The 12,760-nt window shown below is 37.1% G+C and overlaps 1 protein-coding gene across 1 annotated transcript; it reads left to right on the forward strand.

Moving 5' to 3' along the window:
* Positions 1–9,006: 9,006 nt before the first annotated feature.
* On the forward strand, positions 9,007–11,299 carry LOC104238367 (high affinity nitrate transporter 2.4-like). The gene is made up of 3 exons (XM_009792704.2): positions 9,007–9,828; positions 9,927–10,042; positions 10,633–11,299. Exons 1-3 carry the CDS (start codon positions 9,007–9,009, stop codon positions 11,297–11,299), a joined length of 1,605 nt encoding a protein of 534 aa, XP_009791006.1.
* Positions 11,300–12,760: the final 1,461 nt, after the last annotated feature.

The following is a 12,760-nucleotide window of genomic DNA, read 5'->3' on the forward strand; positions in this document are numbered from 1 at the left end:
TAAAAGTTTTGAGCATTCCGTAGTTCCGTATCGTGATTTGGGACTTGGTCATATGCCCAAAATCGAATTTAGAGGTCCTAGATCAAGTTATCGCCATTTAACGGAATCTAGAAATCTAAGGCTAAAGATTTCTCAAATTTGACCGGAGATTTGACTTTTTGATATCGGATCAGAATCCAGTTCTGAAATTTTAATAGCTTTGTTATGTTATTTATGACTTGTGTGCAAAATTTGAAGTCAATCAAACTTGATTTGATAGGTTTTTGCATCGAATATAGAAGTTGGACGTTCTTAGTTTCATTAGGCTTGATTTGGGGTGTGATTCACGGTTTTAGCATTATTTGATGCGATATGAGATTTTGACTAAGTCCGTATCATATTTAGGACTTGTTGGTGTATTTTGTTTAGTCCCGAGGGTCTCGAATGGATTTCGGAAGGTTAACGGATATAAAAAGGCTGCTGAATTTTCTCTTTGGAAAGCTGTTGAATTTTTTTTACAGCATGGGAACAGTGCTTGGAGCTCGGGGAGAGGCGATTTTCGGGAGATTTTCAGAGAAAACAACAGGGTAAGTGTTCTTAACTTAATATTGGTTAGATTACCCGAATCTATTACTAGTTTCGGCATTTAATTAGTGATTTTAATTGGGAAAATTTTGAAAACCCTCTTGGTTTAATTTGAAGATTTGAGGGTTGAGTTGATGTCGGATTTTGGTAAAATTGGTATGGTTGGACTCGTGGTTGGATGAGGTTTCATATTCCATGATTTTTGTCGGGTTCCGAGACGTGGCCCCCACGAGCGAATTTTTAGTGCAATTTCGGATTTTTAATAGAAAATGTAGAATTTCATATGGAATTAATTCCTATAATTTTTATTGAATTATTTATGACTGATTTGAGAATTTCGGGCACGAATTCGCGAGGCAAAGGCTTGTTGGAATTTTGAATTGGTTGCAAAGCGAGGCAAATGTTTGTTCTAACCTTAGCTTGAGAGATTAAGAGTTGTGTCTTATTTGCTACATGTTAATTGTGGAGTACGACGTATAGGCATGATGACGAGTATCTATACGTTGGTGTCAAGCATGCCCGTAAGTCTTGTATTATAATTGTTATGACTCCGTTGTAGTTTATTGCGCTTCATATGTTATTATCACCATTGTTCCCTTGCCGAGATGTTTGTTTGATATTATTGTTCCCTTGCCGGGATGTTTGTTTTGATAGTATTATTCCCTTGCCGGGATGTTTGTTTGATATTATTGTTCCCTTGCCGGGATGTTTGTTTTGATAGAATCGTTTCCTTACCGGGATGTTGTTGAAATATCATTGTTCCCTTGCTGAAAAGTTGTTATATTGCTCTTGTTCCCTTGCCGGGATTCCTTGTGATTATTGTTGTCTTGTAACTGGGAGAGAGTGGTACGCCTACCACAAGATATAATGAAATGGGAGCGGGTGGTACGCCTACCACAAAATATAATGAAATGGGAGCGGGTGGTACGCCTACCACAAGATATAATGAAATAAGAGCGGGTGGTACGCCTACCACGAGATACATGAAATGGGAGCGGGTGGAACGCCTTCCACGAGATACAGGAAATGGGATCGGGTTGCACGCCTGTAACAAGATGTGAAAAGAAAGTGAAATCTGCCTTTGTTTTCCTTATTCTTGTTAGTAGTTGGATTTTGATTCCTTTATAATTCTCTTGATAATCTATTTTTACCCTTTTTTTATATGTTCAATACTCCAAATTTCAACAATTGTTACATTTTTTTTAACTCAATTGATTTCTCAACTAAATTTTCCTTAAACCGTTTGAGATTGTACTTTACTTAAAAAGGAATTTCTACTATGTTTTGATTTATTGATTTCTCGTATTAAAAGTAATGATTCATTCGATATTGTACTTTAATTGAAAAGGGTATCTTCTTTATCAAATGATTTCTAAATATAAATTCATTTTTTCTTGTTGATTTCCTAATTGGGTTGGAAGCTATACACTACTTTATGTTAAGTGAATGTGGCGTCACAAGGTGACCTTTACTCGAAAGAATTATATTTCGAAAGATATTTATTTAAAGGAAATATATTCGAAATATATTCATTGAAAGGCATATTATCTTAGAGATTATTACTTGGAGGATTTATAGGCGAAAGATTTATATTTGAAGGACTTGATAAATTGATTGCACTTGTATCTATTATTTGTTGAGAAACATTTATGGTGTTCTTGTTGCCTGCTATTTATATCACTGGTTGATCATTGTTGCCATTATTGTTATCTGCTTCATATTATTTTTGTACGCTATATTGCACAGGTTTATTTGGTAGTCTGGTCCTAGCCTCGTCACTACTTTGCCGAGGTTAGGCTTAGCACTTACCAGCACATGGGGTCAGTTGTGCTGATACTACACTATGTACTGTGTGCAGATACTGATACCGAAGTGCTTGGACCGCAGTGGGGGTGCTGTCTTCAACCCACACAGGCGACACGAGGTAGTCCTGCAGACGTCCGCGGGCCTTGGCGTCACCTCCTATCTTTTCCTTTATCCTGTTTCGTTTACTCATTTCAGAAACAATGTATATTTTATCTTTTAGACTTTGTATGTAGTATTCTTAGACCGTCTGTGAAGCTGTGACACCAAATTCTGGGTAGAGTTGTATTTAGACTTCCGCAGTTTTGTATTAAGATAAATTATTAGATTTTGTCTTTCGCTTCATTATTTTCGCTATTTGCATGATATCTACCCATCACTGATAATGGTTTAAAAATGGAAAAGGTTAACTAATTAGAATAATTTGGGTTGCCTAGTTTTCACCAGTAGACACCATCACGACTCTCGAGGGTGGGAAATCCGGGTCGTGACAAGTTGGTATCAGAGCTCTAGGTTACATGGGTCTCACAGTTCACAAACAAGCTTAGTAGAGTCTGAGGGATCGGTACGGAGACGTCTGTATTTATCCCCAGAGGATACAGAGTTAGGAAAAGTTTCACTTTTATTCTTCTGTACCATGCCATTTGTTTCTCTCAATGCTAAATTGAAACCTCTACTCTTGTCCTTTCACGAATGGCGAGGTCACGTACCACTTCTTCAGCCTAGCAGCAGCACAGGCCGGTGATAGATTAGTTACGTCTTCAGAGGCTTTGTGGAGGTTGGATAAGTTTTACCAATCCTTTCACTACCACTTTCAGCGGTGCATCTTCTGAGGTTCCCCAGGATTATTTAGGCAGCTGTCACGAGGTTCCTAGGAACATGGGGACAGTGGAGACCAATGGGGTCGACTTTGCTACTTTTCGCTCGTCTGGATCTGCCAAGACTTGTTGGAGAGATTATTGTTTGGCTAGACTAGTTAGGTCATCAGCTTTGACTTGGGATCAGTTTTCTCAGCTATTTTGGAGAAGTTTCGTCCTGTCCCTCAGAGAGAGATCTACTTGAGGCTGTTTGTGCGTCTCCAGCAAAGTTCTATGACTGTTACTCAGTACGAGACCAGGTTTAATGATTTGACCCGTCATGCTCTTCTTATATTTCCCACTGAGAGAGAGAGAGAGTGAGGAGGTTCATATGGGGACTCGTTCAGCCGCTCTGTCAGCTAGAGGTGGAGGTAGAGGTATTAGAGGTGGAGGTACAGGTACTGTTCTGGTTTGTAGCAGAGATGCTTCAGTTTTATTTGATCTGGGATCTACGTACTCCATTACAGTTACTACTCTACCTACACTACCAATTAGGGGTGGAGGAAAAGCGGGTAGATGGCGCCTAAGAGGTGGAGACCCGACCTACTGATATATTTGCTATGGTATAGCTAAGGTCGCTACACCAGATGGTGTCGTTACAAGTACGATCTTGAGTTATTATAAAGGAAAAATTTCCTTAACTTGATTCGGTTATGAGTATCGAGCAAGTCCTCCTAATATGCTCTACTCATGAGTGAGCTTCGTAATCTTAAATTTACTTATGTGAATACTCCTGTTGGGAGATTATATGGAGATAGCTATGTCTATCATTATGTGTTAGTCACTAAAAATAGTTGTGATGTGGGTTTTGATGTGATTTCAGGAAAATTGATTTAAATTGCGAATTTTATTCCCTATTGGTGTGAGGGTTCTTTATATGTTATGATTTTATTTAGCGGAAATTATTTAGAAGAAGAAAGAAAGGAAATGGAAAATTTTAGTTGGCACAATGTGCATATTACTTGTGTACGGAGTTGAGGGCGAGATCCTCGTACTTTTATATGATGTGAAATATTCAAACCGGGCTACAAGCTATGATGGATGTTATATAAGGACGAGGTCCTTGTGGTGAAAAGTTTATGTGTTTAAATTCTCCCTTTGTGAAATTAAAATTTGTAATATAGTACTTATAGGGAGACATGCCTATGAGGCTTATTTGAAAATTCTTGTATGAATATCTCTGTGCATAATTTGCTAAATTGTATTGTAACCATTGAGTTTTAGCCTACGAGGTGAGAGCGCATGTGGCGTTAAATTTTGACTTGTTAATTCGGGTAAGTAATTATAAGATCTCCATGCCTTGTTGTTAGTAAACTAGAGGTTTAAAACGAAATTTTGTTAACATGAGGTTAATTGGCGATGTTGTAATCTATTATGAACAACCATTAAGACAAAAGATGTGGTTATGGTCATACATATGATGCGTTTTATGTCAAGATATCATGGTGATAATGTTGTGCTTGTAATGCGGAGATTAGTGTTATTGATATATACTTTGTGGTGCCTTGTTGGGTTGTGGATATGTTGTTAGGAGTTGTTTTGGTGTTACTCTGACAGGTGGATAGGCCCAATTACAGGGGAGACTCTGCCAAAATTTCTGCAAAAATTGGGAGTTAGAAAATTTGGGATATTGAGATGTGCAAAGAAAGAGATAAGCTACATTATGTGTTTGAGGACAGACTCTACTTCTCATTTGACGACGAATGACCCGAAGCCGGGGAGAATGTAATACCCCGTATTTGATGGGTGCATAGGCACGAGTTGTTATAGCTAGACAGGACTAATATCCAGTGTAGACGTGAAAAATCGGACCTTTCTGGAAATAATTGGAGTGCAAGAAATTTGGTCTCAAAGTTTACAAATATGGATAAAGAAAATAATCTCAATTAAAATGGTATTATCGGACTTATGTCGAATGCGGTAATGTGGGATCAACCGCGAATAATTGTGTAAAAGTAAAATCATCAATTTGGTAACATGAGAATAATTCTTAGTATGTTCGAGGACGAACGTTTGTTTTAGAAGCGGAGAATGTGATGACCCAAAATGTCATCTTTAATTTAAATAATTATCTCGGTATTTTAAGACCTTGAAAGGCGCTATCAATAAATCCTCGACTTGCGTGCACAGTCCGTATAATTTTCCGGAAGGTTCTTATATGAAAAATGGATTATGTTGTGAACTAGAGTTTTAAAACTCAACTGAGTTGACTTCAGTCATATTTTGGGCAAACGAACCCGGATAAAAGTTTTGACCATTCTGGTAGTTCTGTATCGTGATTTGGAACTTGGTCATATGCCCGAAATTGAATTTAGAGGTCCCTAGATTAAATTATCGCCATTTAACGAAATCTAGAAATCTAAGGTTAAAGATTTCTCAAGTTGGCCGGAGATTTGACTTTTTGATATCAGGCTCGGAATCCAGTTCTGAAAATTTTTATAGCTTTGTCATTTATGACTTTTGTGCAAAATTTGAAGTCAATCGGACTTGATTTGATAGGTTTTTGCATCGAATATAGAAGTTGGACGTTCTTAGTTTCATTAGGCTTGAATTGGGGTGTGATTCACGGTTTTAGCATTATTTGATGCGATTTGAGGTTTCGACTAAGTTCGTATCATGTTTTAGGACTTGTTGGTGTATTTTGTTGAAGTCTCGAGGGCCTCGGGTGGATTTCGGAAGGTTAACGGATATAAAAAGGCTGCTGAATTTTCTCTTTGGACAGCTGCTGATATTTTTTACAGCGTGGTAACAGTTCCCGGAAATAGTGCCCATAAACAATACTCATGTCCAGTGCCCGTGAACAGTGCTGGACAGAATGTTAAGCTCTGAAAATGGGATTTTTCATTTTTACCAAATTGGAGCTCGGGGAGAGGCGATTTTCGGGAGATTTTCAGAGAACACAATGGGGTAAGTGTTCTTAACTTAATTTTGGTTAGATTACCCGAATCTATTACTAGTTTTGGCATTTAATTGGTGAATTTAGCTGAGAAAATTTTGAAAACCCTCTTGGTTTAATTTGAAGATTTGAGGGTCGAGTTAATGTCGTATTTTGGTAAAATTGGTATGGTTAGACTCGTGGTTGGATGAGGTTTCATATTCCATAATTTTTGTCGGGTTCCGAGATGTGGGCCCCACGGGCAAATTTTTAATGCAATTTTGGATTTTTAGTAAAAAATGTAGAATTTCATATGGAATTAATTCCTATAATTTTTATTGATTGAATCGAATTGTTTATAACTAGATTTGAGAATTTCGGGCACGAATTCTCGAGGCAAATACTTGTTGGAATTTTGAATTAGTTGCAAAGCGAGGTAAGTGTTTGGTCTAACCTTAGCTTGAGGGATTAGGAGTTGTGTCTTATTTTTTACATGTTAATTGTGGAGTACGACGTATAGGCATGCTGACGAGTATCTATACGTTGGTGTCAAGCATGCCCGTGAGTCTTGTATTATAATTGTTATGACTCCATTGTGGTTTATTGCGTTTCATATGTTATTATCACCATTGTTCCCTTGCCGAGATGTTTGTTTGATAGTATTGTTCCCTTGCCGGGATGTTTGTTTGATATTATTGTTCCCTTGCCCGGATGTTTGTTTTGATAGTGTCGTTCCCTTACCGGGATGTTGTTGAATATCATTGTTCCCTTGTCGGGAAGTTGTTATATTGCTCTTGTTCCCTTGCCGGGATTCCTTGTGATTATTGTTGGCTTATAACTGGGAGCGCCTACCACAAGATATAATAAAATGGGAGCGGGTGGTACGCCTACCACAAGTTATAATGAAATTGGAGCGGGTGATACGCCTACCACAAAATATAATGAAATGGGCGCGGGTGATACGCCTACCACAAGATATAATGAAATGGGAGCGGGTGGTATGCCTACCACAAGATATAATAAAATGGGAGCAGGTGGTGCGCCTACCACGAGATACATGAAATGGGAGCGGGTGACACGCCTTCCACGAGATACAGGAAATGGGATCGGGTTGCACGCCTGCAACAAGATGTGAAAAAAAAGTGAAATCTGCCTTTGTTTTCCTTATTCTTGTTAGTAGTTGGATTTTGATTCCTTTATAATTCTCTTGATAATCTGTTTTTACCCTTTTTTTATTTGTTCAATACTTCAAATTTCAACAATTATTACATTTTTTTAACTCAATTGATTTCTCAACTAAATTTTCCTTAAACCGTTTGAGGTTGTACTTTACTTAAAAAGAAATTTCTACTATGTTTTGATTTATTGATTTCTCGTATTAAAAGTAATGATTCATTCGATATTGTACTTTAATTGAAAAGGGTATCTTCTTTATCAAATGATTTCTAAATATAACTTTATTTTTTCTTGTTGATTTCCTAATTGGGTTGGAAGCTGTACACTACTTTATGTTAAGTGAATGAGGCGTCACAAGGTGACCTTTACTTGAAAGAATTATATTCGAAAGATGCTTATTTGAAAGATATTTATTTAAAGGAAATATATTCGAAATATATTCATTGAAAAGCATATTATCTTAGGATTATTACTTGAAGGATTTATAGGCGAAAGATTTATATTTGAAGGACTTGATAAATTGATTGTACTTATATCTATTATTTGTTGAGAAACATTTATGGTGTTCTTGTTGCCTGCTATTTATATCACTGGTTGATCATTGTTTCCATCATTGTTATCTGCTTCCTATTATTTTTGTACGCTATATTGCACATGTTTATTTGGTAGTCTGGTCCTAGCCTCGTCACTACTTCGCCGAGGTTAGGCTAGGCACTACCAGCACATGGGGTCGGTTGTGCTGATACTACACTCTGCACTGTGTGCAGATACTGATACCGGAGTGCTTGGACCGCAGTGAGGGTGTTGTCTTCAGCACACACAGGCGACACGAGGTAGTCCTGCAGACGTCCGCGGGCCTTGACGTCACCTCCTATCTTTTTCTTTATCCTGTTTCCTTTACTCATTTCAGAAACAATGTATATTTTATCTTTTAAACTTTGTATGTAGTATTCTTAGACCGTCTGTGAAGCTGTGACACCAAATTCTGGGTAGAGTTGTATTTAGACTTCCGCAGTTTTGTATTAAGATAAATTATCTGAATTTGTCTTCCGCTTAATTATTTTTGCTATTTGCACGATATCTATCCATTACTGATAATTGTTTAAAACTGGAAAAGGTTAAGTAATTAGAATAATTTGGCTTGTCTAGCTTTCACCAGTACGCGCCATCACGATTCTCGAGGATGGAAAATCCGAGTCATAACACATGTGCACTGGTTGAGTTGTCTGCTCATGTGCCTTCGCCTCCTTCAAATTCTGGCCTGCCTCTGCATATTAGCCACTAGGATGGGGCAACTATAGCACAGCAACACCGTACAAAGCTTGCTTAAATAAAGAAAAAAAATTACTGCATTCAGCTAAGTTTAAGCTGCTGCCTTTAAGTTGATCAGTTCATTCTAGTAATTTTAATTATTGCACATTAAATGGAGTACAAATTAAGGGTTGTTAAACACTTAAACACATCATAATTAAACAAATAGATAAATAACAGTACTTTTGCTATTTTCTTCTATTTTACAAAAGCATAACCATGTGATGCCAATGTGTACAATACGTGTGCTTTTTTAATGTCAACTCTCTGAAACTCTATAAATACCGTACCATTTTGCATTCCCATAATCACCACAGCATCAAGCTTTTTTGCTAATTATCTTCCTAATATATCGTTAATTTGCTACTACTCAACCACTAGCCCTTCTCTAAGCCTTTAATTTTTGTTTAATAGACAAAAATGGCTACTTTTGAAAGTCCCCTAGGTAGCTCAGTGCATGGATTAACTGGCAAGGAACAAACATTTGCATTTTCTGTTTCTTCACATAGCCATAATAACCCTGATAATAATGGCCTAGCCACGAAATTTGATTTGCCAGTTGATTCAGAACACAAGGCAAAAGCTATCAAAATCTTCTCATTTGCACAACCCCACATGAGATCTTTTCACTTAGCCTGGATTTCGTTTTTCGCGTGTTTTATCTCGACTTTTGCTGCTGCTCCTTTAGTTCCCATTATTCGCGATAATCTTAACCTAACGAGAGCAGATATTGGCAATGCCGGGGTTGCTTCAGTTTCTGGTAGTATTTTCTCTAGGCTAGTAATGGGTGTACTATGTGACTTAATAGGTCCAAGATATGGCTGTGCATTTCTCAACCTTTTAACAGCTCCTATTGTTTTCTCTGTTGCTTTTGTATCAAATGCAGAAGGATATTTAGCTATGAGATTTTTAGTGGGATTTTCATTAGCTACATTTGTGTCATGTCAATACTGGACAAGTGTTATGTTTAATAGCCAGATTATTGGACTTGTTAATGGTGTTGCAGGGGGGTGGGGTGATATGGGGGGTGGTGTTACTCAACTCCTTATGCCTTTTCTTTTTCATATAATTAAAATAACTGGGGCTACTCCATTTACAGCATGGCGTATTGCCTTTTTTATACCGGGATGGTTACATATTATTATAGGACTTATGGTCTTAACTCTTGGTCAAGATTTCCCTGATGGAAACCTTAGTACTCTACAGAAAAGGGGTGATGTTGCCAAAGATCAATTTTCAAAGGTAATTAAACTCTGCCCCTATACATATAGTATAAACTAATGAAATTAATTATTAGCTCAAATTGACTGATTTTCTTTTATATTCTTTTTTCTGTATAGGTTCTTCGGTATGCAGTGACAAATTATAGGACATGGGTCTTTTTCCTTCTCTATGGGTTTTCTATGGGAGTTGAGCTATGCATCAACAATGTCATAGCAGAGTACTTTTACGACAAGTAAGCTCTTTAACTTATATATTTGATAGTGTAAAAATATTAGTAATATTTTATATTTTATGCTATCAGTAATAAAATATTTTTACACTATCAGTAGTATTTTAAAAGGGGAGTTTTGGAGCAACAGTAAAGTTGTATGACCTATAGGTTATATGTTGCTCGAACTCTCCGAAAATGTCGTCGGGTGCATGTCGGATTCTCCAAAAGCAGTGTATTTTTGGACTTTTAATTTGGAGAATCCGACACGGGTGCGACAGTATTTTGGAGAGTCCGCGCAACATAGCCTATAATTCACAGGTTCGATCTGTGTAAACAGCCATTAATGCTTGCATTAGGATATGTTGTCTACGTCACACCCCATGGGGTGCGACCCTTTTTCGGACCCTGTGTGAACACGGGATGCCTTGTTACCGGGCAGCCCTTTATCAGTAATATTTAACGTGTTGCAGCAAGAAACATACCTAATTTTCTAGTTTACTGATCTCAATTTTTATGCACGATAAAAGTTGCCACTGCTTCCTGTGTGGTTAGAAATTAAACATCCCAATTTCAACTTACATAACTGACCATTTTACTCAAAATTTTGACAGGTTTAATCTGAAGCTACACACAGCAGGAATGATAGCAGCAACATTTGGAATGGCCAACTTTGTGGCACGTCCATTTGGAGGATATGCATCTGATTTAGCAGCTCGAAAATTCGGGATGAGGGGCAGATTATGGGTCCTCTGGATCGTACAAACACTAGGAGGAGCCTTCTGTATTTGGTTGGGCCGAGCCGAATCTCTTCCTATAGCCATAGTTTCAATGATTCTCTTCTCAATCGGAGCTCAAGCTGCATGTGGTGCAACTTATGGAATCGTTCCTTTCGTTTCGCGAAGATCATTGGGCTTGATTTCGGGCCTCACTGGTGCTGGAGGAAATTTCGGAGGTGGCTTAACGCAATTGCTTTTCTTTTCAACGACAAGATTTTCGACAGCAATGGGGTTAACTTGGATGGGAGTAATGGCTGTGGCTTGTACAATTCCAGTGGCGTTTATTCATTTTCCGCAGTGGGGAAGTATGTTTTTTCCAGCTTCAAAAGATGGGAAATATGATGAAGAGCATTATTATGTTTCAGAATGGACTGAAGATGAAAAATTAAAAGGATTACATCAGGGAAGTGTTAAATTTGCAGAGAATAGCCGAACTGAACGTGGGAACAAACATATTGTTTCCTCTGTAGACACTCCACCTTACTCACCAGAACATGTTTGAAAAATTCGTAGAAGAATAAAATGAATGTATTAGTAATGTTTTAGTGGAGTGTGATTGGTTGTTTCTTTGTAGTATTATGAGATACAATCATGAATCCATTGTAGTTTGTAGTATTAATTAGTATGAGCGTATCCTTTTTTTTTTTTTGTGTGTGTGATGTAAATAACTCATGAGCAATAACATTTCCTTATAATCTATGGTTCCTATGACCCTTAAATTTATTCGCCAATTCTCTCCTTTTATGTGGAAATTATTGCGGTTCCCTCGAAGGGAGCTTTGGAGCAACAGTAAATTAAAGTTATTTCTGTGTGACCTGTAGGCTACTTCGAGCCGCGAAAGCAGACACTAATATTTGCATTGAGTCTGTCTATACATCACACCCCTTAAGGAACGATCCTTTCCCGGACCCTGTGTGAACATTGGATGCCTTGTGCACCGAGCTGCCCGTTCCCCGGAAAGAAATCGGCAACCGGGCTCACGGAAACTCCTATTTGTACAATTAAATATCAATATGTGCATTTATTACTATTTCAAGTTTACATCCCGTATATATTTTTTGTTCAGAGGAAAATTATTATGCAAATCAGAATTTGTGCAGAAGTGACATTACTAAGTCAATGGAAATATTAATGCAATTAGCCTTATTAAGTTATTATGCTCTTCCATCGTTGGGATCGCACCTTTTATTTTACATAGCTAATCATGTCTAGGTAAGTACGCACTGACATGATTAAATTTTACTTAAATTCACCAGTATGTACATAGCTAATAGAGGGTGTTATATTAACTCATCATTTTCAGATTTTACAGAACGTAAAAATGATTTCTATTGGATTTTAATAAACAAGTTTCCTGTTTTCGTGTATAATTCCCATGCATTACAAATGTGAATTAAATCTGTGTATGTTTTCCTTAGCCTTAATTTTAATTATACGCTAGTCAAATCTTTTCTTCTTCTTTCTTCTCCTTTTCCCAGTAATAACATTTACAACGCATGCTGAAAAAAAACCTTATAAATAGGGGAGTAATACCCTAATTTGATTTTTTCACGTATAATACACTAATTTGATTTTTTTTTTCACCGTAATATTATACCAGAATTTGATATGTTCGTTGTACTTGGAAAAGCCGTACACTTTGACTAGATCACAAGTATTTTCATGGTATCGTATGCTCTCTATCCCAAAAAGTTGGAATTTATATTGTTAAAGTTGAATTGTTGAAAGCAATATCTACATTTTCTAGGTTTGTTTCTTTCTTAATTTTTTTGCTTTTTATTCCTTTAGTTTTTTGTCTATACATTTACTTCATACAATATGTAAGATTAATGGAGAAAATAATTTCTAAAAAACGACTATTCCAGTCTAACCGAAAGAGAGCTACATGTTGAAACTCTATGGCTAATTTTTTGTCCGATAAGTGGAACTCCAGGTTCAATTTTTTCTGGGAGTTAGATGTCAG

This window comes from Nicotiana sylvestris, chromosome 11 (genome assembly GCF_000393655.2).
Source record: "Nicotiana sylvestris chromosome 11, ASM39365v2, whole genome shotgun sequence".
Classification (NCBI taxonomy): Eukaryota; Viridiplantae; Streptophyta; class Magnoliopsida; order Solanales; family Solanaceae; genus Nicotiana; species Nicotiana sylvestris.

What these genes read in the sequence shown, in the direction of transcription:
- LOC104238367 (XM_009792704.2), top strand. Translation starts at nt 9,007, where the DNA reads ATGGCTACTTTTGAAAGTCCCCTAGGTAGCTCAGTGCATGGATTAACT. An exon ending in CCAAAGATCAATTTTCAAAG is followed by an intron (nt 9,829 to 9,926) that starts GTAATTAAACTC and finishes TTTTCTGTATAG; the next exon opens with GTTCTTCGGTATGCAGTGAC. An exon ending in GCAGAGTACTTTTACGACAA is followed by an intron (nt 10,043 to 10,632) that starts GTAAGCTCTTTA and finishes AAATTTTGACAG; the next exon opens with GTTTAATCTGAAGCTACACA.